The 26,752-nt window shown below is 37.0% G+C and overlaps 3 protein-coding genes across 4 annotated transcripts; 2 read left to right on the forward strand and 1 right to left on the reverse strand.

Annotated features, from left to right (window-relative positions):
* The first annotated feature begins 3,014 nt into the window (after positions 1–3,014).
* On the forward strand, positions 3,015–4,189 carry LOC141435076 (uncharacterized). The gene is made up of 2 exons (XM_074097616.1): positions 3,015–3,335; positions 3,917–4,189. Exons 1-2 carry the CDS (start codon positions 3,140–3,142, stop codon positions 4,084–4,086), a joined length of 366 nt encoding a protein of 121 aa, XP_073953717.1. The 5' UTR covers positions 3,015–3,139; the 3' UTR covers positions 4,087–4,189.
* Positions 4,082–21,820, reverse strand: Mfe2 (peroxisomal Multifunctional enzyme type 2). Of its 2 annotated transcripts, none has more exons than XM_074097614.1 (14): positions 21,355–21,820; positions 19,067–19,212; positions 17,302–17,453; positions 16,450–16,621; positions 15,570–15,676; positions 14,999–15,128; positions 14,600–14,696; positions 11,755–11,915; positions 11,108–11,234; positions 9,435–9,618; positions 8,379–8,501; positions 7,840–7,997; positions 5,412–5,618; positions 4,082–4,962 (listed from the first exon to the last, which is right to left on the reverse strand). In XM_074097614.1, the coding sequence occupies exons 1-14, from the start codon at positions 21,545–21,547 to the stop codon at positions 4,751–4,753; spliced, it is 2,169 nt and encodes a 722-aa protein (XP_073953715.1). In that variant the 5' UTR covers positions 21,548–21,820; the 3' UTR covers positions 4,082–4,750. The 2 variants fall into 2 exon arrangements, with proteins under 2 accessions (XP_073953715.1, XP_073953716.1); XM_074097615.1 differs by lacking the exon at positions 21,355–21,820 and adding an exon at positions 20,181–20,371.
* Positions 21,821–23,433: 1,613 nt separating this feature from the next.
* On the forward strand, positions 23,434–26,750 carry LOC141435083 (centromere protein L-like). The gene is made up of 5 exons (XM_074097629.1): positions 23,434–23,662; positions 23,745–23,950; positions 24,388–24,591; positions 24,746–24,900; positions 25,965–26,750. Exons 1-5 carry the CDS (start codon positions 23,584–23,586, stop codon positions 26,203–26,205), a joined length of 885 nt encoding a protein of 294 aa, XP_073953730.1. The 5' UTR covers positions 23,434–23,583; the 3' UTR covers positions 26,206–26,750.
* The last annotated feature ends 2 nt before the right edge of the window (positions 26,751–26,752 follow it).

The raw sequence follows: 26,752 nt of genomic DNA on the forward strand, positions 1-26,752 counted from the left end.
AGTTAAGAATAGATTACTTTGCTGAAACACAAGGAAAATTACCAGATGTTCAATTTGGATTCAGAAAGGGCAGAAGTTGCACTGAAAGCTTTGTATCTCTGATATCTGATCTCAAAAAGGCAAAACTTAGTCATTCTAATGTTATATGTGTTTTTTTAGATGTTAAAAGGTGCCTTTGACAATGTCAACATTGAAAGACTAATTCATATTTTACATGAACTGGGCTTACCAAGTAAAACTTTAAAATGGATTTTAGAATTTTTACACAATAGAACTTTATTTGTTAAAATTTAATAATAAACTGCATGGACCTAGAATTGTTGATAAAGGGACAATGCAGGGAGCTACATTGTCGCCTCTATTGTACAACTTATATACATCTCAAATCCTTAATTTTGTAAATTCTTCCCAAGTTAAAATCTTGCAATTTGCAGATGACTTGCTTTTGTACAGTGAAAATCAAAACTTAGACTTGGCTGTTCATAATATGAACACAGCATTAAATCAACTTCAATTTTATTATCGCAACACTTTAAAATTAGAAATCAGTTCAGAGAAAAGTAAAGTGTTAGTCTTCAGTAAAGATCCATTTGCCCAATCTGCTATAAACATTATATATGATAACAATTCAATTCCTATTGACAGTCATCATAAATTTTTAGGAGTTATTATAGATGATAAGCTAAAATTTGATAAACACATAAACCACATATGTCAGAACGCCATGAAGAGCATAAATGTAATGAGAAGCTTAGCAGGAACATTCTGGGGTTCTGACCCAAAAACTCTTAACATGTTGTACAAAAGTATAGTCAGAAGTCACTTTGATTATAGCTCCATGGCTTACATGAATGCAAGTTGTACATTACTAAAGAAGTTGGATGTCATTCAGAATATGGGTTTGAGAGTGATAAGTGGTGCTATGCGCACCACTCCTATTAACACTATGGAAATTGAAAACTGTATACCTCCATTGTCCCTGAGACGTTTACAGCTGGCTGAGAGATTTTGCTTGAAGGAGTTGTCTTGTGAGAATAATGTTGTCCTAGATAGAGTTATACACCCTCCAGAAATCACGCAGTCAGCTGAGATACCCAGGATCACGGCGAATACTCTGATTTCAGGAATGTTACCTGAAATTCCAACCATAATGACACATACAAAAAACCTGACTAGAAACATGTACACCTGTAACAAGTGGCCAATTTACAAGTGCCCATATAATATCTTACTAAGCTACCTTAACATCAAATGCCATTTAGATTCTGTAAAGAATAAGTTTGATTTCTTGGAATTCTTAAATGAAAAACATGACTACTATATCTTGTATACCGATGGTTCTAAAGGTGAGCATGTTAAGGCAGCATACTATGATCCTCAAATGAAATCAACAAATTGTTATAAAATACCAGATATTTGTAGTATATTTACTGCAGAAAGTTGGGCAATATTGGAAGCTTTGAAATATGTATATTCAAATGTAAATAATGTAAATATATTAATAGTTAGTGATTCTAAAAGTGTGCTAACTACCTTATGTAATAGTAATTTAAAATATAAACAAAACTTTATTGTATATAGAGTCAAGGAAATGATTGTTAAGTTAGGAAAAAATGTAGAATTTGTTTGGGTTCCCTCCCACATCGGCATAACTGGTAATGAGATTGTGGATCAGGCGACTCGCTGTGATCACGACGAGGACTTAACAGAATCATTTAAAGTACCTTTTACGGACTACTATCATCTTTTTAAAATGTCTTCAAAGAGAATATGGAAGGAATACTGGGACATTACTACAGAGACAAAAGGAAAATGGTATGCAGAGCTTCAGCAAAACTTACCAACAGCACCATGGTATTATGGATTCAGATACACAAACAGAAAATTCATTACCTGCATTAATCGTATGCGCTCTGGTCATTGCCTAGTTCCAGCACATCTAAATCGAATGAAGATTATCGCTGACGACAAATGTACATATTGTTTAAAGGAAAATGCTGATAAAACACGTTATATTTGAATGTGAAACTTTTGCCATTCAAAGACTGATACTTGTCAGTGTGATTAGTGATGTTGCAGATGAAAACTCGTTAAGTGTTCCCCGCCGCGTCCAAGATTTACTATCAAACCCTATCTACTTCATACCTCTATATAAATTCATTTTAAACACTGTAGAAAAAATTTAATTATTCGTTAGCAATATATTTTGTCATGTAAGATTTAAAAAAAACTTGTGTTGTACTTATGTTCTATTGTTATAATTTTGTAGGTTAAGTTCTTCTTAAATTTTCAGAAATGCAAATGTTAATATAATAAGTAAGTATATGATAATTAATTTCTCATGTAACTCAAACTTTTCTAGTTAATTTAGTCTGTTCAAAATTTGTGAATTTTATGTTATCTCTATTATTCCGACTGAAGGACTTTGAATCCACGGTCATGAAATAAATTAAAAAAAAAAAAAAATTTGTCACGATGCCGTTTATGTCACGGACTCGGACTTCATATAAACCAGTGGGGGCACACCAAAGAGTAGTATAATATACGGGCACACTTAAAACGTCACCTTTTCACGTACACGCCAGCGCCTCTGGCGACAAAATGATAGCACTAAATTGATAAATGTGTCAAACGTGGACTTGAAAAATTCAGTCTGTCCGCCATCTTTCCGCTGTATGTTGGCTGTCTGGCTTTCGCGGATGATTTTTAAGTTTATCTGATTTTTTGCTGTTTTCTTAAAGTTGTATTACATTGCTAAGCTTGGGTGACCAAGTGAAGTGACCACCATAAACTCGTTTGCTTTCCGGCCTCGCGGTGTAATGCAACTTGCGCAATTTTCTTACAGGTCTAAACTGGGCTTTATAGACGTTAAGCTTGTTGTGTGCGTGCATGCACATGTGTGTGTTGTCAGATTTAGTTCTTCAGCTAGCTACCAGATAGCGCTTGTTACCATACATGCAAATTTGACCATAGAGTTGCCACTCTTTTTCTATATTGGTACTACTACTCTTTGATATAAACAAACAAGGTTTATTTATGTATGTATGTGTGTTATCAATGTTTTGAGTTTTTTTTTAGTTAAAACTGGCTGGTGACTTGTCCTAATCTTTCCTAATTTCAACAAAAACCAACAACTGAAATGTCGTTAAATCCTAGAAAGTACTTAATTAAAGAACTACTTAATAAACCTTCACCTTTTGACGTGTGGTTACAAGGTACAATAGAGCAAAATGTTGGAAACGACATTCTTATAATCGCCGATACATCTGGGAGAGCAAAAATAACAAAATGTGAAAACGCCGACGGGGTTATTGATAACAAATCCTTACAGAAAGGTTAGTAGTATTTTGTTTACTTCTTTAAGTTTTAAGCTTTCATTGCTTTTCGTGTAAGCATTTCATGAGCTAACCTTCTTTATTGCTGAATTGTAATGTAATAATAATTAAATACCCCTGTTATTTAATCAAATACTTTACGTATTACTTGGTTAGTGCTTATTATGCTTGCAATTTAAGTAAAGAATGCAATACATCAGACAACCGGATGGCCAAGTGGTTAGAAAACCTGACTACGAAGCTTGAGGTCCCAGGTTTGATTCCTGGCCGGAGCAGATATTTGTATGAATAATACAAATGTTTGCTCTCGGGTCTCGGCTTGGATGTTTAATATGAATTTATCTATAATATAAATATACTTATCCATTGCCTAGTATCCATAAGTACAAGCTTTGCTTAGTTTGGGACTAGGTCAATTGGTGTCAAGTGTGCCATGATATTTATTATATTATTATTGTTAACACATGGTGTAAGCATGGTGTATACCTACACATAAAAAGAGTAGAAAATGGTTGAAGGAAACAAAAATTATAAGTTATCTGTGGGTTTTTTTTTTCATCATATAAGTCCCTACCTTTCAGGAAAGTACTGCTGCATTTTAGGCACAGCTGTGAAGACAAAAGGACTGCCCGAAGTGCAAGCAAGCAAGTTTGTTGACCTCACTTCGCAGCCACACATGAAAGAAGTTTGGGAAGACGAAATAAGGGAAGCTAACTTAATACTAGAAAATAAAATAAAACCATCAATTTAATATAAACATTTTATAACATAATAATATAATCCCTCACCTATACATAATAATAGTGAAAGTTTAAGCTTATATACATGACTATTTCTCAGAAAGTTGTCCATTTTTCAGTTGTCCACTTATTAAAAAAAAAATCCTGATGCTATTTCACCACAAAAAATAAGTAATAAGTACATATTGTTTTTAAATATATACAAAACCTTGTGGTAAAAGTGATAAAAAGTCAGATAATCTTTGTTGTTGGATCCAATAGAAAGTTTTGATATAGTTACAAAATTACGATTTTTTCCTCACAAGATTTCGTGACGTTTTCCTGATGTCAAGAAATTTTGGATGTTTTATGTACTAGTTTAGTTTTATGATATGAGTTGTAGTTTTATGATCTCGTCCTTAGGGTTAATAATTTCTTGACAAATCTGATTTCTTGTCAATTTCATGACAGGACAACTTTTTGAGAAATACTCACATAGCAAATTGTAACAATAAGTAAAAAAATCTTGAAACCCTTCCAACATTTCTGATAAAAACTTTATTGCACATAAATCTAAGTTAAATCAATCCCTTGGCATTAATATAACTGGAATGCTTTAATATGTTAAAAAAGAACCTGGTTATTAGGTGTATCCTTTTTCAATTGATTCAATGAAATGAAATAAGTACATCAGTCTTATAATTTGGCATCGGACTTCAAAAGCGGTCCCAATTTCTGGGCCAGCATGATGTTGCCAGCGATCTTGAGCTTGCCCTTCATGAAAGCAGTCTGCGGGTTCAGACTACCTGAAGCGATGGCTAGTAAGTCTTCATCAGATACAGTCATGGTCACTTCTGGCTTGCCCTTAGGGCTGCCCTCGAACACTGCGGCTGCTTTGAGGTCTAAAGCTGTAATGTGAAGGATTTATTAGAATAAGTTTTGTTAGTTTTCTTTTTTATGCTACATGCATTGTCATCATATCTACACATCTGTATTAAAATTCAAGTCAATCTAGAAGTAGATCAAATTCCATTTACTATTTACATACCATACATACCTATGAACATAAAATATAATAAAAACTTGTAAATATATTGGGTCTGCAAAAACGTGACTAATTGTTTGGATGAATTTTCTATACTTATATAATTATAAAACACTAAAAGATGCAGATATTCGTCATCAACAGGAAATTTTATTTATAGGAGACTGACGTTAGTCTTTACTTTCTGTAGAAGTCATCAGACTGTCTGCCAAGTTAGGTCAGCTTGTCAGTTGCTGATTCACTATTAGGCAAGGATTCCAATTTAAAGTAAGATTTGACAAGAACAAAGCTTTATTAAATTTATTAACTTACTCCATTGCTTAACAGTCTTGCCACCGTCCAGGATGTTGTAAAGGAACACTCCGCCAATAGACTTGGCCTTTGCTGGGTTCTTCTTTACTTCTTCGGTGATCTTAGCAAAGAGGGCATCACTCTTTAGAGCACCGGCCGACTGAGGAGCGGGCGCCGCAGGCGCAGCAGCGGCAGCACTTTCTACCTTCTTTAAGTCCACGTAAGCACCTGAAGAACACATTATATTAGATCAAAGAGAAATTCTATGAGATTTGATGACAAGGCAACTTGTATGCACAGGTGGCAAAACGCAACTAATATTGTGCTATGCATGAGGTGGTATTTATTATAAATCACTTTACTTGTAGATGTAACAATAAGCTAGCGACCATTCTTTACGACTTTATTTATATCTGCAATAAAATAAGACGAATGAGTGTTTCTGTGATCTGTGACAGGCTACAGTGCTTTCATTCTAGCATGGTGCGGGTGGGTGATAACTATTTACCGGACGTACAATACCGACATGATATTTTGTGTACACGCCCATAGAAACTCTTGTCAGTTTGACAACTGCAGGTCTACTACGAAATTCGAAACTCAAAGTTCGTGTCGTTCGGTCCCTCCACCTTGTACTATTTAATACGAAAGCGAGAGGGACGATACGACACGAACTTCAAGTTTCGAGTTTCGTAGTAGCCGTGCAGTTTGTATGGGCGTGTACACGCAATATCGGGTCGGTATTTCCATGTGCGGGCGACACTTGATGCACCGTTTCGAAGTTGCTGCGGTTTAAATACTCTTATATGGAAGTATATTTCAACTGTAGCCTGAATATGACAGGCGTAAAATAAAGAACGAACCATTGTTATACGAAATAAATTTAACCTATCAGATTTTTTAATAAATTAATAAAATTCAAAGCATAATTAAGTGAAGAAACATAATATACATGTAACATAACACCAGAGACTCGTCAAGTGATGGGACCTAATGGATCTTGAGCATACATCGTTATCGCGGGAGCAAAAATGATTTGACAGTACTGAACGATTATGAAAAATAAGCAAATCGAGCAACATTTTATGCCTACGAGTTCAAAATTTATTAACTTTATTTCTAACATCAGACCTCCATACTTGACTTGATTGATAGTACATACTTAAAAAGATTAACTACGCAATCGCAACGCAAACTCTTCAGTCACTTTTCCTATTTGACATTGTCATTTATTAATTATTCGTAATAATAATTTGTGTTCACGGAATTCGCGCTGTCATCGTTCATCCACCATTACGTCTCATATTTCGTTTTCTAGAATTTTTTACCGTACAACAGCAAAACCTACTAGACACTGGCAAAGTTGTTCTCCAATGGACAGCGCCATATTTTTCTAAAAAACAACAACAATTGTGTTCACAACATAATTACCAAGTGCTTTTAAAAATGCCGCGAAGGAAAAAAACGTGCGATGATTTTGTGGAGTTGTGGATAAAGGATTACCCCGAATTACAGGTTCGCGATACAAAATTATAACGCGCTAAGTGCAAGGTTAGTTTCCGTCAAACAAAATCTTCTGTGGAACGACATTTCAACTCGCAATTTTAACTTCTTACCTATATGCTTAGAATTTGTAGGCAGAATATATCCGTTTTACTAAATAGACATTCTGTTGTATCTATTCTTTAACTGATTTGTTTTTGCTCCCGCGATAACGATGTATGATTGAGTTATATCGGTACTTATTAATTGGTAAGTAACGAACATTCTTGCAAACTCCGTTTAGCCTTACTTGTGGCAAATAATATTCCAACCTAGAATTTCACTAATATTCTCATCAAAATTAGCGTAATAATCGGATTAATGATGACATTAATTATGATTAAGATTTTAAATTATTAAGTTTTATCGACCCAAGTTTCCACAGTTTCAGTCTGTAGGTAGTCTGTGATATTGACAGCGTACCATGCTAGAATGAGAGTACTTACTTGTAGGTAGTTGGGAGCTAGTATCGTGAGGTCCGTTTGACAACTTCGCCATTGTATTCGTGTCACTTTTGCGATTGGTTAAATAACTGAATGAGCCAATCGCAAAGCAAGGCTGTAACGTCAAACGGGCCTCTCGATAGTAACGCCATCTAGCGATATTTAGCCTGTAAAAAACCCTCCTTGAAATCGAACAGATCATCTGTAATGTTTTGTAACAAACATTTTTAGCACTTGGTCTAGAAGGCGTTATAATATTGACCGTTCGTCCTTTGACACTTTAAACTTTAGTCTCTTTTTCGTCATCGCGTATTTTAACACTTTCAACCGTCAAACAGTTCTATCATGTCTACGTGAAGTCAGAAAATGATGGCTCGGTACATAATATGTGCATTGCCTGTAATGCATGGATGTATCGGCCCCTGTCACCGGAGGAAGCGTAAAAGTGTTAAAACTAAGTTTACCTGCAATTACAACGTTGCCGGTCTCTTTGACTTTAGTCTGGAAATGGACGCGAGTGCCTTCCACCCACATTTCCGTGGCCAGCGTGTGTCCCGGCAGCACCGGCTTCACGAACCGAGCTTTAAGGGCCTTCACGTTGGCTGGGTTGTTACCGGCATATCTAAACACAAAATATCAATTATAGTGGGTTTTGACTAAAAGTATGGAATATTAAAACAACTGCCAAGACGACGCTACGTACGCACTATGAGATTAGCCCCGCAGTTTTAGCGTGCCGTCCCTCTTCAAAATATCGTTTAAGAAAGAGACGGCGCTCTCAAATCGTACGGTTAGCCGCATAGTGCCGTATGTAGTCTAAAGCTATTGCAGACACAGACAAAAACGTCTTAACAACTTTCTCCTTATTTGGTGTATAAAGTCTTGTACCTTCATTTTCTATTGGTGTTTTTAGGTTTTTCAGAAGTTGACAACTAGACAATAATGGAATTTGTATGCAACATTGCTCGAGAGTTTGGCGCTAATTGGTACCTAAGACACTTACTTGGCCAATACGTGTCTCGCTGAAATACCGAGTGTTGCCAGTCCATGCAAGATAGGCTTAGGGTGGCCGGCTGTAGTCGCCATGTTGGGGTCGATATGCAGAGGATTGTAATCTCCGGATAGTCTGAGAAAAACAGCTTCATTCATTAGCATAATAGTTTTTTTAATAGGTAGTAGTTGATTAAATGTACAACTATACCGTCAAGGACCTACCATCTCGCATAATATAGCTATCAAACAAAAAGGTTCCCGAGGCCAAAAATACGAAACCTGAGGCCTTATTGTCTAACACACTTGGAATATAATAAATAACAATCGTTTTCACCACGTCTTCTTTCTGTCACACGGTACTTATACGAGGGTAGAAAGAGATGGTGAATTCGATCGCGAACGTCAGCGTAGTCAATGCGGCCTCTGGTTTTCGCTTTTGTCTCGAACTTGCTAAAACCATACTCGCGTATAACGGATACACGAGCCACAGCACAATCTCTCCTTGTTTTGGTAAAGTTCGATAGTGATTCAAGCATCATAGACTGTTGATGATTTAAAATCGGATGCCCCTTGAAATGTCGACAAACTATTTATCGAATTTCATTTGATCGAAAACAATTCATAGAATATTCAATACTAATATTTTCTCTTGGAGTAATTTCACTTCATCGACTATTCATTACATACACATTATAAAACATCAGAAAATAGGTTAGGTTAGAACTACGACCTCAAAAAAAATCGCTACTAGAAAAGTAGGTTAGGTTAGGTTACAACAGTGACCCGAAAAAAATAAACCGGTACCAGAAAAATAGGTTAGGTTGGGTAAGAACCGCGACCCCAGCAAAAATAAATCGCTACCAGAAAAGTAGGCTAGGTTAGAACTGCGACCCCAACAAAAATAAATCGCTACCAAAAAAGTAGGTTAGGTTAGAACTGCGACCCCATCAAAAATAAATCGCTACCAGTAAATTAGGTTAGGTTAGAACTACGATCCCAACAAAAATAAATCGCTACCATTTCTTCAGTATAAGCGACAGGAAACTGATAGCGGAACTATTCTTACCGGTACAAAGCAGCCTGGTCCTCTGCTGTGCGTTGTTCGACCACGGCGTCGGGCTTCCTCTTCGGTGCTGGCGCAACCTCCGTGGCAAGTTTGCTGGCCCGCGGGCCGCCAAAGCCGCCCTGCCCAAGCACGAATATGTGCTGCTGCGTGCGGTATATCAGCTCCTTGTCTTGGTAGATTTCGCCTGGGAACAATAGGTTACTTAAGAGCGCGTAATTGCTTTTCTATTCAATAACATGCACAGCTGGACACACAGACAACCCAGGACAGAGCGTACAGGCGCCTAAAAACGAGAAGGGCCGACCCCACCAAGTGATGGAAAAGGCACGGAAAAAGCTTAAAAAAATATGACTGTCCATCAGAGGACAATTTTGCCAGTGTCTGATGGGTTTTGCCGTTGTTCGGTAGAAAAATCTAGGAAATAAAATATGTGGAGTATTGGTAGACAAATGACGACCATATCACGCGACTGTAACTTAAAACTTAAACTGCCTATAAAAAACTGTAACGTAAAAATCTCAACGATACTAACGCACTACCTAAAACTACACTTTATTAGCTAAATTTCTAATTCTACTAACCCTAGTTATATTATAAATGCGAAAGTACAACTTGACGGCTGGATGGATTTGGATGAAATTTGGTATGTAGATAGCTGGACATCTGGAATAAAACATAGGCTACTTTTTACTCCGATATTGCCACGGAATAGGGATAAAATCTCGAAACAACAACCGCTGGGCTTAGAGTCATGAAATTTGACATGATTGTTTTTAATGTAACGTCTATGAAAACCACGATTTCATTTTCGGGAATTCCCACGGGAATTTTTCAAAAATCCCAAAGTTTAAATTCAGCTGCTGGATCTAATGATTTACGTGTGGCTGCGGAAGCTGCGGGTAAACACTAGTATTATAAATGCGAAAGTTTGAGAGTGAGCGAGTGAATATGTTTGTTACTCCTTCACACTGAAACGGCTGGACGGATTTGGATGAAATTTGGCATAAGTAAGTTTATAATCTGGATTAAAACATAGGCTACTTTTTATCCCGATATTCCCACGGGATAGGGAATAAAAACTTAAAATTTTAACCGCTGGTTTAAGAGTTTTGTAATTTTGAACAGTTGTTCCTAACACAGCTTCAATGAAGACCATGATATACATTTTGGTAAATCCCAGGGGAATTTTGTAAAATCTTGAAAATAGTAGATACTTTTAACTACCAGATCGAATAGTTTGTGCTTGCGATGTAACCTAACCTCTAGTATATCATACACAGTGTAACCTGTCGTACGGTTCGATCGTGACACTCGTATGCAATCAGTATGCTCGACGGTTACAGTCAAAAGTCTTCAATTGTTGAGCATTCATGGAATGTTGTCACAGAGCTTGTGATTATAAAGACTTGGGATTCGCAAGTTACGTACGCATGTAGAAACCATATTTATATATTTTGCTAGTTTGTTTGTTAGTTTAGGTAGAAACATACACATCATAACACAAATTCATATTGTACGCAACAGTACTCCTAAAATAATTGATCAAACAGATAAAAGGATTAACAACACAACTCTATCTATGCATCTGACAGATTGAAGACCCACTCGTAATAATGGTGTATTTATCTTATCTTATCATGTGAATATCATTCTACGACATAGGATGGACTTACTGTTGACGACAGCGACGGCACTCGATCCCTTATCGAGTATGTCGACGACGTAGCAACGTGTGGTGAACGTGCCTTCAGTGCGGGGATAGTCGCCAACAAACTCGATGTACTGCTCTCCATGTAGGATCTACCAAAACCATAAATAAGTATATAGCTCAAATTCGAAACCGTCATTTGAATTTGCCTGCCGTGGTGATTGATATACCTATTGTTACGAGCTTTATCCCGCGGCTTCGCTCCAAAGGAAGAATAACAATCTGGCTAGCTATCCTTCCCGCGAGAAATTGTGTATTATGAGCCTCAAGGAATACGTAAGTCTCGAGTTCGTGGTTAAGGATTTGCGAATCTGTCAGGCAATTATTCAGTCGCGTTAACTCTTTTATAGATACATCGCTACCTATGTAGCTGAATTTGCTTGCAACACCATGCCAAAGGCAAATGGTAAAAGTATTGGTAAAACGGTAAAGATAATCTACTGCCTTCATAGTCGAGGATATTGATCGCGTACCTACCAAGGTTTGACCTTATCATAATCAATTTCGCTACAATTTCTTAAGCAGATGTATATGATGTCAATATGACATCGGCAGCACAAAGGTTCCACCATGTTACGCGATTAGTTGCTTTGACTACATAATAACACTTACGTTGGTGAAATCGGCGTGTTTGCCAGGAGGCATGCTCTGAGCAACGATCGGTGCTTCCATGCACATGCCAGCCAAGATGAAGTAGGTTGGGAGGGCAACAAAGTCCTCGTGACCTTCGTAGAGGAATTTCAAGTCTGACGGGTTCACTACTGATGCGCCCACTGTAACAAATTGTAAGTTTGTGTGAAGCTTAGGTACATAGTCAAAACTTACTAGGAATATAGGTAGGCAAGTTTCTTTTTACTATAGTAATGTTTTTAAAATATTAGGAGAACAGCGATGTACTAAAAAAATATTATTATATTTAAAAAATCGTTAGTTTAATATTTATTTTCGTTAATTTTCTTACCGATAGAATTCGAAAAAAAGGAACCCTCGGATTGTCCCGGAAATGAAATGCCTGAATCTGGCAACCCTAACTACTACAGGACTGGTCAGGTCAAAAGTTGCCGCATGGTCTTCTCTCTGATCAATCTTAATTAATCGAATTAGTAATAGTAACCGTCAGCAGTAATAACCTAATTGCTTTATGTTGATGATATGAAAATTGTTTTATATATCACTACAACTAGCTTTTGCTCGCGATTTCGTCTGCTAACAACTCGTTTATCGCTATCCCGCGGGAATTACGCAGTTTTCGGGATAAAAACTATCCTATCCCGCGATACAAACATTCCGCACATTTGATCGGGATAAAAACTATCCTATGTACTTCCCAGGGTTACAAACATCTACATACCAAATGTCATCTACATAAATCATCAAGAGATAACAGACGTACAGAGTTACTTTCTCATTCGTAATATCCCTATGTTAGGGATTGGTATAACCTAGTGCCATCCTCGAAAACGCGTGATTTTCATTGATGACATTGAAATAAGAACCACGGCACGCGTCATCGTGAATGACTCTACCTATACACATGTACCTATTTAAGTTACAAACACTCTTAAACGTAGTGCATGGAACTATAGTACATTGTGCATTAAGGGCGTAAGAAGGGGATTACTAATGAGAGTCTATTAGAAGCCCGACGCCGGAGGGGCGGAGGGCTTTTAATGACTCGAGTTTGTAATCCCCTTACGGCCCGTGATACACACTATGATTTTCATCACATTGCGAGGAAAAAAAATGCAAAAAGTTAAATTATTTTGCGTCCAAACACTTCACAGCTCGGCAAAAGAAAGGCGCTAAAAAAAACAACTGAATAAGATAATGGCTACAACCTAGCCCCCCTGATTGTCACTTTTTTCGAGTCGTCTACCATAGATAATGCTAAGAACTGTGTTTAGTTTAGAATTCAAATGACCGAATGGTATTACGGCCAGATTGTTCCAAAAAAAAAAAAATATAAAAAAAAAGTAAATTTACAGAAAATATTGCAACATAAAATTAACGAAGATTCATGAAGGGTGGTAAATTTTTATGGGGTAAAATTAGGTAATAGCTAAGTTTTAAAGATATAAATAAAACGTTGGCTGACTTGAAACCTCTTTAGTCTGAAATTACGTATCTACTAACTTTTTAAAACTAAAGTCATAACTCCCTTGAGGAGAAAAACTGTACGTAAATTCATAGTTCCCGGTAAAAAGCGAGGCCATTATCTTTTAGTATACAGGTATGGAATAAAATCATTGACGAGCAAGTGTGATGAAAATTAAATACCTAACTACTTCATCGTACTTTAGTTTTGCTCCAGTCCACCGTTTAGTTTTAAATTTGGTATCTCATTAACGTAAGCAACTTCACAATTTCATGCCACAACATGTGTCAATAATGTTATAGGTAATTATTATTAAAATTACACATGCACTACGATTGCTGTGCCATTGCTGTGCCCTTACAGGGTTCACGTTTTGTCTCTATATTGACCTAATTTTAAGAACTATGTACAGTCTCCATCAGATATTTCGGAGCGGCCAAGGTGGTCAAAAATACCGGAACATGCACTCTATTATCAAGGTATTAAAGTTCATGTATCGATATTTTTGATCACCTTGGCCGCTCCGAAATATCTGATGGCGACTGTACCTACAACGTGAATTTGCAATAAAATTTGAATTTGAATAACTCGAAAGAATATACCCAAGCTTTTGATATATTTTTTATTTAAACAAGTGTTAAGCTAATTCGTTTGACAACGTTTACTGTGAATATGAAAAATCAATTTGTTTCGCATGTGCTTATTACCAAGAAAGGTAGTTATATACCTAAGTATTTATCTGGGTTATCTGGGTACTTAAGTGAAACCTTCTTAAATATGTAACTTTCCATATCAAGTTATTTTTCTAACAAAAATACATCATAAACCGTTTTATCGTAACAGTAAGTAAGTTTAAGTCGATAAAATGTATACGATCTAAATGATATATTATCAGTTCTTCGTGAACTTGTCGCTTGCGGCCAAAGATCAGGAATGTCACTATTGTATTCATGCATTGGAAGTTTGTTTAAACCCGGTATCCACAAAATTGACCCATTGCTACGGTACAGTACATTTAAACTAGTTTACTTGTCTTTCGGAAATCGAAACAAAAGATCGATTTTATTTGTATCTTCAAAAAACCAAAGAAAACCGATGAGTCCCGAGCGACATTCGTCATCAGGCTATAGCAGTCCACTGCTAGACATAGGCCTCCCCCAATGAGTGCCATTACGCCCCATGTTAGTGTCGCTCGGCTCGACCCATCGAGTAAGTAGGATATATATTATATAGTATCTAAATAGCACGAAAGTGGAATTCAAAATGATATTACTCTCTTGCTCACATTTGTCTCAAACAAGTGAGAGGGTAATATGATTTTAGGTTCTAATTCCGTGTCGTGTAGGTAATGTAAGAACTCACCTCCTAATGCGTACAGAGACAAGTCCTTGGAATTGTAGCTGTATGTGGTCCAATAGGATTCACGATCACCATCCATCTTGCTACGATCTTCAAAGTCCTGCAGAAACAGTATTTTTTGCACATTCCTATCCAGAAATCTGACTATAATAGGTGACTGTGGTTCTAATCTTGCTCTCGTAGTATATTTTTTAATGAAAAAGTTTATTGGTTATCATAAGGCAAGTTAACAATGATTAAAAAAGGTTGCGCGTTCAAGTAAGTGTGAAACACACTTGTAGCAGAAAGTCTTGACTATTTGGATCAAAGACAATTTTATATTGTTTAAGACTTATTGTTTATGTCTAAAAATTGCGGTTTAAAATTTTGAAAGATAAAGCATCTAAAAAGTATATACTATACCTGTAACTTGTCCACTAAGTTCACAGTAACTTCAGATATCTTCTGAATGTGCTTAGCATCCTTCATGTCCACAACCTTATCCCAATTCTGCTTCACAGATTCAATGGTTACTGGATCAGTCGGTTTCTTTCTAAATTCAAAACACATTAAAAACAAATGGATTACACAACGAAACAAGTGATAGATAATAATTTGATTTTAATTTAACATATCATCATCATCATCACCGGCGAAACTCGGTCGCCTATCATAATGAAAAGTATAGTACTATTTAATATTACAAAGCAACTGAATTGTATACTAGGGTGGAGCCTTTTCGCTGCAGAACCTGAGAACATCGTTAAATTAACTGTGAAAAAGTACATGGTACATGCTTGAGTTTTCTCTACTACTTAAGTCTGGTTTAGACGAAGCCAGTGTTGGCTTGTTAATTGTTATTGGCCTTGTATAAACAGTTTTTCAAGCCAAGCCAGCGTTGGCTTTCAGCACTGGCGGGAACAGAGCGCCGGCCTATTTTTCAAGGCATGCATATTTTTCCTGGCTTCGTCTAAACCTTGCTTTAAGTACGCACCTTAGAGCGCTGCCTTCCGCTCTGACGAGGTGTGTCTTCGTGGCGAATCCAAGAGTGGAGTCAATTATGAGGCCTGTGCCCTCAAACGACTCGTGGACCATGTAGCCCTAAACATAATAACAACGTGATTAGCATGAGTTATCATGAATATACCCATGCAGTGCCGGCCCTGGGACAGAGCAAAAGCGGCCGCTCTAGGCACCAGATGGCAAGGGGCGACACTTTTCAGTATTTAGTGCAAAATAAAATTTTAATGGCGCCTTTTGAAATGTGTGGAAGCACTATAGGTAGACAAGCTCGCTCTGCCTTAAACAAGAGCCAGAGCAGAGCTGCCAGACATGCACTTGGCCGGGTTTTAAAGCTAGGCTAATCCTACTATATACCTAGTGCCATCCACGAAGACGCGTGATTTTGTCAAAATCAGACATTAATGACATTGTAATAAGAACCACGGCACGCGTCATCGTGAATGACTACCTATAATAAGTATTATAAATACGAAAGTTTGTGTGTGTGTGTGTGTGTGTTTGTTACTCCTTCACGCTTTATAGCGTGGTCACGTATTATACATATTCAGCCGTTATCGGCTGAATATGTATAATGTAGATAGCAAGACAACTGGAATAACACATAAGTAGGCTACTTTGTATCCCGACATTCCCACGAGATAGGCGTAAAATCTTGAAATTTCAACCGCTACGTTTAGAGTCATTCAATTTTGGACAGTTGTTCTTAGTACAACGTGATTGAAGACCACTATATAAATTTTGGAAATTGCCAGGGGAATTTTGTAAAATCCCGGAATTTCAATTGTATCTAACTACCAGATCGAACATTTTACGCGTGCGTAGCCTCGGGTAAACTAGTACTTAATACTTACAACCACAGGAGCAATCAGATCAGGCTTCATAGCTTCAAACATGCTGGGAGGTAGGATGTCCTGCGTGAGTCGTGAAGCGGCAGTTGGCACGATCGTGTTCACTTTAATGTTATACTTCTCGCCTTCGATTGCCAAGGTATTGGCCAATCCTACAAGGCCTAACTTGGCCGCACTGAAATAAAAAGGATATGTAGAAATAAAAACATAAGAAATGGATGGTAAATGGCGTGTGATGGGAGGTGTCAATTTGAAAATAGTTTCTGCAAATGTCATAAAGTTTATCTGGAATATTTCAACTAATGGTTGCAACTGTACATAGGTCTATGTTCAGTGTTTGTCGGCAAAGAGGTGACTTCATTTTGAATCGAAAATCCCGATGTAACAGTGGAATTCAGTCAAACTTACTCAACCATCTGCTGAAATGCCTATTTCGGATTAATTTTAAGAAAGTGTGTGGTGTCCCCCAGTGTGTTGTCGGGTTAGAATTACACCTCTTCATTTCTTCCGTGGATGTCGTAAGAGGAGGCGACAAAGGATATAGGTTAAGTTAGGTATATACCGTAGGCGACAGGTTAACAACCCGTCACTATTGTACCGTGTTTGACAAACTTTAAACCTAAAATTGCTAAAAGTGGACTCCGAGAAACGGTAACGTTTCGTGTGCTCTGCCTAGCCCATTTGGGAATACAGGCATGATGTTTGTGTGTGTGTTTAAGAAAATGTATATTTAGAAACAAAGAAAGAAAATACATTTATGCACAACAACACAAAGGATAGGTTTCACCGCTAATGCGAATCGGACAGCGGCTCATCCACATAATTTCTACTCCACATTGCTATAAAAAAAAATACCTGTAGTTAGCTTGGCCAAAGTTTCCAAGGAGACCAGCATTGCTGCTCGTCATGACGACCCGTCCGTATTTTTGCTTCTTGAATATTTCCCATGCTGCCTGAGTGGTCTTGAAGGAGCCTTTCATGTGAACAGCGAAAACTAGATCCCAATCCTGAATCAGAAGCGTGTATTATTAAGAACGTTATAGATACAGGACAGGAGAGGTTAATCGAAAAATACGGTTCCCCTTGTTTACGCATATTTAATTTACGCATAATAGTATTTATGCCGAAACTGTTTTCGCATCACTATTTACGCAGAATTATCTTACGCATAACCAATGTAAGCCGAATGGGCTTTACGCATAATTAGTGAATTCCGGATATTGTTTAGGCAGAAAATTACTTACGCAGAAAGTTACTTTCGCATACTTAATGTAACTACCTATGCCTAACTATGATTATTAAATAAAAGTTTTTTATTACCTAAGCTTACTAACCTAATCCAATTTACTTCTCTGGAAAGTAGTAACTAGTGGGTGGTAGTATTTTTATAAAGCGGGGCCATGACTGTAACAAGGCCCGCTTCGCGGGGCTTCTATTTGTAATCTGAGGGACATAAGGTAACTAACTTAACGTTTCTGCCAAGTTTCTTGCGGCGCATTCTTCTTGGTAATGATGGTCTTTCCGAAAGCGCTGGTAGTTTAAAAAATGACGTGTAAAAGTGCCCATTGCGGCCTATTTACTGAATAAATGATTTTGATTTTTTGAGCGAACCTATCCAGGTTAAACATATTACACATAACACTGTTTTGTCGATTGTATTATAGGTACTTATAAAATTTTTATTCAGAATATTGCTATCACCAATTTTATGTCTGGAAAGCAAATATTCATATGAATTTAACGACTCTGAGGCGAGCTCCTATTCCATCTAGTATTTACTTTTATTATTTCCACAAAATACTATCCTAAGCTAACCTATAGTTGAGCAATCAAGTTACCAGGGTTTTCTTTATTGCGGGTTTACTGCTTCGCCTATCCAAGTATAAATTATTCATTTTTTTTTTCAAAAACATTCGTATGATTGTTTGTTTTTTTACATGCTTCGCCCCCCCTCCCCTTTTTTGTCCGTGCCTCTTTTAGTGGTGGCTGTTCGTTCCATTACAAATACAATTCTAACCTAAATAACCTATTTTTCTAGTCGTCAATAGTAATTAGGTAATTTATTTTCGGGCATAGATTTGGACATGATTTCGGCCTATCAAAATTGGGCTAAATTACAAATATGTTAAACAACATTATGCATAATAAAATTCGGCCATGTTAATATTATGCTAAAATAAATTATATTATAAATTCGGCGTACCTATACAGAATTATGCCGAACTCAATTTCGGCAAGTTTAAAATTCGGCGTAAATAAATTAAGTATGCGAAACCTGTTATGCGTAATAAGTTTCGGACATTAAAAAGTATGCCAAAATAGATGTGATCCATGGCGAAAATTTTGGGGTTAAGTACATCATAATATGTAATGTAATGTAAAGGGCTGCAGTTAGAAACACGACAATGTCAAAAACGAAAATGCTCGCAATAGCAGTTTCATACACAAGTAGGTACTTACTGTAACTGCATTAATTATTCAAAAACACAAACTAGTTTTAAATAGGTAAGTACTTCAAGGTCCAAACACCATTCCAAAGTCCACATTTCATACCACCTACCAAGTTATTCAACCTGATATCATATCACTTTAAGTATATAACTTTTATGATGTAAATCACCTGGTCTGATATCTTCGCGAAGCTCCTATCTCTAAGAATGCCAGCGTTGTTGATAAGAATATCAATTCGGCCAAAGTTGTCGATGGCTGTTTTTATTATTTTTTCGCCTTCAACAACCGAGTTGTAGTCGGCGACGGCGACACCACCTAAAAATAATTAAAACTTAGTTTTGATCACTAAACACAAACACTGTTTTTCTTTTCTTTACACACTACAACGAGTCTTTAGACCTCCCCTCATTGGAGGTCAAAATTCATGCAATGTTACACTTAAGTCAAGAAACAAATACATATTAAATGATATTGTAACGGATAACTCACGTCTTAAGGCGAGTTCGCGTTCGCGTGCTCCTGAGAAGAAGGGCTACGAAATAGCCTGAAACATGTCGAGCTAAACTCGGTTTAATATGTGAGTTATCCGTTACAATATCTTTTAATATGAGTGAGTCTCACGGTAGTTTCATGTTCAAAACAAATACATTCAAATTGATTTACAGGAAACTCGCTTTATCCTGCAGTTTTTTGCTTCTAGAAGAATAAAATATTGGCTACCTCTTTATTCAGTGGCAGATTAGCTACATGGCAAGAGTAGCAAAATTTAAAAGGGGGATCCCAGGCCCAGAGCTGGGTCTATGACTAGAACAACAGTAGATATTTTTCTAAACTTGATTTTAATAACATTAATATCTTTGTGACAAAAGAGGAGAATTGTTGATTTTGTTATGTGATTAATGTTATTTTACAATAAATAAGTTAAAATGTTTTATTTGTAAAAAAAATACTAGAATTTGTACATGTGACCCCCTCTGGCTTTAACCTCCTGCCCCCCAAGTATTTTTTTTGTTTTATGAACATGATACTTTATGTCACTTATGAAAGACTGATGTCATAATTAAATAAGTCCTATATAAAGGACACCGAGGCGGCAGAAGAATAAAGCTCCACCCTATAAAATGTATGCCAAATTATAGCATTTGTAAGTGTTGTGGTACAGAACAGAGGGCAAATATGCTATTTCCAGTACTGATAACTGTTTAGCATAAAGCTACCTATATGATACCTATATCTGTTTGTCATGGACATGGTGATGAGATGAAATAAATAAGAATACAAACCAGCCCAGGGATGTTTGTGTTTGGGATTTTAAACATAGAATGCACACCAATTATGACAACATAGAATCTACTGTAGGTATAAATGGACAAACACACCCACATACAGCCTAATGCTTCAAACTCAAATTTAACACCTAATCATTTATTTGTTAAGAGAAATAACACACTATCCACCTTTAACCAGTAAATAACTTGCAGAAATGTATTTACTAAGAGTCAAAACCAGTAAAAAAAGTTGCTTGACTTGTTTATAAATGAGCAGGTTGCCTCCACTACTACTAAGATTATGTCATATGTAAACTGATTGTGACAGCACACACATAAACAACAAACATGTTGGGAGGCAGTTGTATAGTTAAACCGTTATGAATGACAGATACTACATATTTTTACAGTGTAAGAATAAAATGTACTTTGAAATTAAAAATATAAATGAATATTTCCATTATTCTGGGACAATTTTACCAATTAATCTACCCCTAAATTAAGCATACTTGTAATAGTACAGTATGTAATACCACAAAAGTGCACTAATCTATTTAAAAAAAATGTGTTTATTGGAAAAAATACAGTGCATAAAACATACACTGCACCCATAAGGGTCCTAGACATTAGATAAACATGGATAGAGAACTCGTAACATCTTTAGAGCTTTAAACAAGCAAACTTTGTATATTAATTTATTTCAAGAATCTCAGAAACGCATCTAACAATTTCAATTAATTTTGCTTTGTGGAGGTTTTCAGGGTGAACAATCAATCTTGGTTTTATTTTGGAAAGTGTGTTTTCTAATTTAGCCGAAATAATGCGTGGCTGCTCAGATCCTTTACATTTAGATACACATAACTCAAGACCTACATGACTGAAACAGTCATATTCGTCATCATAGCTCGGACCAGTCATCTCAAAACAATCACAACACGGCAAAGCTGCCTGTGCATTATAAATAATAATAATTCAATTCTAATTAGAAAAACTCATTTCTACAGTTTGTAGATTAAAAATTGCATGTTTACTATCAGAATATTTACTAATATCAATTAGTACACTCATGATACTTTTAAAGCATAATTTTGAATGTATTGGAAATAATTGTAAACAATCTGCACAAAGAGATCAACCAGTGCGAAGTTGCATCAAGAAAGTTATTCATAGTAAAAGTAAACAATATAACCTTTGTCCTTGATCTGCTTGACGACTTCATCGGCGAAGTTAGCGGACTGGCCAGCACCGTCTCTAGCGCCTCCGAGGTCATTGACCACTACTTTGGCACCCCGGGACCCCAACAGGAGCGCGTACTCCTTCCCGAGACCGTTCCCGGCGCCCGTCACCACCGCTACACGACCGTCGAAACGCAGCTGATCCATCCTCTACGAAATACGAAACCGCAATGGAACAAAAGTAATAAGCGTCGTAAAACGTAGTGCTCTATCGTTCACACAATAAGTATTATCTCGGTGTCAAAGTCCACAAAGTTGTTATTTAAAATCACTTATTCTGACTTGCACGAATCGCAATCGCAAGCACAGCACGTTAGTTCTCTGAGTAGTCCCCTATATATATTTAAGTCTTTTTCTTTTAGTTTGGAGTAGTCTGTAATCGTGATGTGATCGCACAAGCGAATGACATGACATGTGACATAACAAGTGACAGTGACATGACAATTATGACTTTCCTTCGAAGTACTTGCACAGACTGACTAACTTATCTGTGAATCAGACCAAGCAATACTACACTTTATGCCAAGGTCGTTTATGACTTTTTTGATGCACAGATAAGTTGGTCAGTCTGTAGATATTAGTATATTGTTGCACCAAGCAGAAAGTTATTTATTACTGCACCGAGTGCCAATTTGAAGCCCGAGCGCCAGCGGGGGCTTTAAAACGCACGAGGGCAATATAAATTACTTAATGCGAGGTGAGGTGGAATAGTAGACGAAAAAAAAAACTCATGCTACACAATTAATAGGGAAGAAATGTCGCTAGCACTCGATGATTCCATTTTTAGGGTTCCGGAGCCAAAATGGCAAAAACGGAACCCTTATAGTTTCGCCTTGTCTGTCTGTCTGTCTGTCTGTCAGTCTGTCTGTCTGTCTGTCTGTCTGTCTGTCCGTCCGCGGCTTTGCTCAGGGACTATTAATGCTAGAAAGCTGTAATTTTGCACGGATATATAGGTAAACTATGCCGACAAAATGGTACAATTAAAAATTAAAAAAAAAATTTTTTCATGGTACCTCCCATAGACGTAAAGTGGGGGTGATTTTTTTTTCTCATCCAACCCTATAGTGTGAGCTATCGTTGGATAGGTCTTTTAAAACCATTAGGGGTTTGCTCAGACGATTTTTCGATTTAGTGATGTGTTTGCGAAATATTCAACTTTAAAGTGCAAATTTTCATTAAAATCGAGCGTATATTGAGTGATACTCACAAAACCGGTCTTCAAAATGATACTCATTTTGATCTGAAAACGATATTTAATTTATTACTAGCGATATAAGAACAATTATATAATTTTACTTTTATTCAAAGAAACCAATAAGATAGCTTTATCTTTTCGTTTTACAGTAAAAGTACAACTAAACATGAAGTAAACAAACCCTGACATAACGAAAAATGAATTCACTACCTTTTGTCCACCCAAATCACGGTATCACAGTAATTTTGTATTATATACTAGCTTATGCCCGCGACTACGTCTGCGCGGATCTAGGTTATCGCGCGGTGGCGCCCTCTACCGGAATAAAAGGTATCCTATGTTGGTCCTTGGGGTTCAAACTACCTATATACCAAATTTCATCAAAATCGGTTCAGTGGTTTCGACGTGAAAGGGTAACAGACAGACAGACAGACAGACAGAGTTACTTTCGCATTTATAATATTAGTAGGGATAGTAGGGATAGTAGGGATTAATACGTTATAGGTTTGATTTTTGTCACAATGTCGCGATGAAATTTCAAAACGTCAGAGCATCAGCGCCATAAAAGTTGCGGACGCTAGGTGGCGCTGATGTCGTGCACAGAGCCATTTCAAAATGGAGAAGGTTATCAATTCAAATGAAAGCGATTTGAGTATTTTCGTTCACGACTTGAGCATTTTTATTCATCATATAACATTTCCTGAAGATTGAAGTTTTTTTTATCAAATAGCTGGCAAACGATCATGCGAGTCACCTGATAGGAAGTGATCACCGCCGCCGCGCCGCCCGTGGACACCATACAGGGTCGGTATTTCCAAGTCGGTATTATCCGGGCTGGGAAAGGAGTGTCACTCACCCGTCTCGTCTGTTACTCTGTCTGTTTTTAAAAAAATGTCGTTATGCTGTGCAGTGCAAGTGTTTACGTAAATAAGAGACGAAATCTGGTGTAATTTATAAGAATACTTTTTATTTTATAAAGTGCTTACTAATGTCGATGACCAATTTAAATGTGGAGCACTCACGGAGATGGGAAGCTGTCCCAGAACACATCAATGACCCTCTTGCTCGTAAATTCAAAGCTAAAATTGTAATAAATATCCCATGCGTTGTCCATAGTTTTTATATTAAAAGGTGTACTTTGTCTTTCAGTAATATATAACGAAGGACAGTGGACGCTGTATAAAGTGTCACCACTAAACAATCTGCAATACGACAGGGTGAAATTAAAACAATACGCGTCCAAAATTCGTCAAGCACTGGTCTGCAGTGTGTCTGCAAAATCTTCCTTGCAATACGCGGTTCAGTTTGATCCTCTGCCTCTCAAATACTCTGAAGATGACGCTGACGCCCTTAGAGTGAGTATATGAAAGTTATTGTCATCATAAAATGCTGTAAAACTAAATAGCAGTAACGCCTGATTCAATAAATTATTTAAATAGCAGTTAGCTTTTGAGTTTCGTGTACGTCTTTAAACATTACTGCTCTGCATTAACATGGAAAATTGGAAAAGCATAGTTATGTTACTTATGGAATCAAATTTTATTGTACTCACTTCACACCTGTTGCGTGATCATGTCAGCCTGATGGGTGCTATCATTTTCCCTAGGCAAGGGACATATAACAAAATTGGTAAATGCAAATGGCTTTGTCAGATGTTGGCTCTGAGAGCCAACAATTGACCTGGCCAATGTGCATGGGGCCCATACCCCCAAGTACCCTTCTCCTCAAGTCTGAGTTCTGAGCACATTCCAACAGCAAATGGGACTATTCAAATTTAAAATTATGATTATAGATCAGTGTTGCCACAACGAACAGCACAAAGACCAAAGTGGCTTACACTGGCATACTGTTGGCATGGGGAGCAAGCAGCAGCCTGGATGAGGCAGTCCATTTGCCATACTTGCTAGAGCGGGGCGAAAGAAAACTTGGAGACACTGTTAAGACTTGCTTACAGAAAATATTTGATTGTAATATAAAACCTTTCAGTTTTACACAGGTAATCAATTAAGCATTGTAATTGCTACAACACACTTTAATATGTATATGTGCTTGACTACAACCTACTCATAAGTAAAAGACATGCTCATAAATTTTAACCCAAAGAGGAGACATCCTTCTTACTACAAGATCTCATATATATTTTTTTTCAGTATCAACTGCTCATGTTTGGGTTTGATTTTGTGGAAAGTGCACCATTTCGCAGTACAGATGCTTTTGTACTGTCTTACACAACTCCTCAAGCTGATGTGAAAGACAAATTGGACTTCAAATTTGAAGTTGGTGATATTCACATCATGTGGAATGGGTATGTATTAAACCTAATGACCGAAGAGTTTACTACAGGGCAACACTCCGTCCCCTACAGAAAACCACACGTGGGCGACCCCTCTACTTTAACAGATAGGGAGACCTCAGCCTAACTGAGTTTCTTGTCATTTCTTCTCAGTCGTGACTAAACGTAGTCTTTCCGAAACAGTGTAGCATAAAAATTCCGATTGCTTGCATAGCTCTCCTTTAAGCCAAGCATCCACTGCATCAGAATCGAGCCGTATGGAGCGGAAAGATTTGTTGTTTTGTATAGATTTCTATGGTACTGCATGCATTGGATCGGCATTTCTGCTCCGCACGGCTCGATTCCAATGCACTGGACGCTTAGCTTTAGCGTCCAAAGTCCAAGGTCGGCTCAACAGGAGCACCCTTGGGCATGCTAAAATAAACCACCAATTGCTGAGCGGCCCATCTGGCAGCTCACCCTCTATCTGGTAAGATGTAAAAGCCATCTGAGGCTAACAGAAATAGTCCGTCCAACAAAAAAAAATTTGGGGTCATCCATAAATTACGTCAAGCGGTTTGTGACACAGGAACAATATAATGTTGATTATCACCTGTAGTAAATAGGTGTCAAAGGATGGGGCTATAAATGGTCAAAATTCGTGTGACGTGCTTTATGGATGGCCCCTTATAGATCTCACCAGTAATTTTCTTTCAGGAGTCCGTGCTTCCACTATGGGTTCACAACTTCAAACTGATCCCACAGTAATTAAATAAATAATAAATAAATATCATGGGACACTTGACACCAATTACCTATACCCAAACTAAGCAAAGCTTGGACTATGGATACTAGGCAATGGATAAACATACTTATATAGATAAATACATAGTAAACATCCAAGACCTGAGAACAAACATTTGTATTATTCATACAAATATCTGCCCCAGCCGGGAATCGACGCGGGACTTTATGTTTCGTAGTCAGGATCTCTAACCACTTGGCCATCCGGTTGTCCGCACATGTGTCTTTATCAAATCATTTTGTATGGGGACCCGGGACAGTCAAGTGAACATGATAAGTTTTCTCCTTTTCAGATTGAAAGAAGAAGTTGACAACATATCAGAACTTATAAGCTTAATGTATCAGACATTGCAAAGCCAAATAATGCACACTATAATGTTCGACGTATCTGTGCTGGATATCTACAAAATAACTATGCCAAAAGCAGAGGTGAAGAGCAACGGCATTGTTAAGATGAAAACACCAGAAGTTGTGAACTCTGTGTTAACAGTACTAAATGAGATCACTTTCAATGAATCCATGATAGAAAGTTGATCTATATTTTGACCTGGTATTATGGGGAAAATAGGCAAGCCTATAGTATGTTAAGCATGATCATAAGAATATATAGGTGATTATTTTAAGTTCTTAAATTATTTTAAACTAGTGTTCAGCCCCTGATTCATACAGATTCAATTGCATATTTAAATCTTTCCAACATCATAAATGGAGATCATGTATCCATACTAAAAATCATCGACTAAAATAAATCAAAAAGGTTTAAAACATGAATGAACATGCACTTTATCAACTATTGCAAATTATTTTATTACTTTTACCCCAGTTTTTTTCATTACTTAATATTTTTGTTCAAACCGATTTATTACCATTTACGCTGGCAAGATATGTCATGCATCAGTCTCAGTGACAGTTTTTTTTAATATTAATTTTTGCAGTAATTGATGGTGGAAGGAAAATTTTAAAATGTTTAAAACTAGGGCCACAGGATTGTTAACTTTCGTATTTTAATTCTTGTAAACATGCTTTTCATAAAATTTGTTGGACGCTATAGTGTTTTTATAATAAATAAATAAACCATGCA

The sequence above is a fragment of the Choristoneura fumiferana genome, chromosome 14 (genome assembly GCF_025370935.1).
Source record: "Choristoneura fumiferana chromosome 14, NRCan_CFum_1, whole genome shotgun sequence".
Lineage (NCBI taxonomy): Eukaryota > Metazoa > Arthropoda > Insecta > Lepidoptera > Tortricidae > Choristoneura > Choristoneura fumiferana.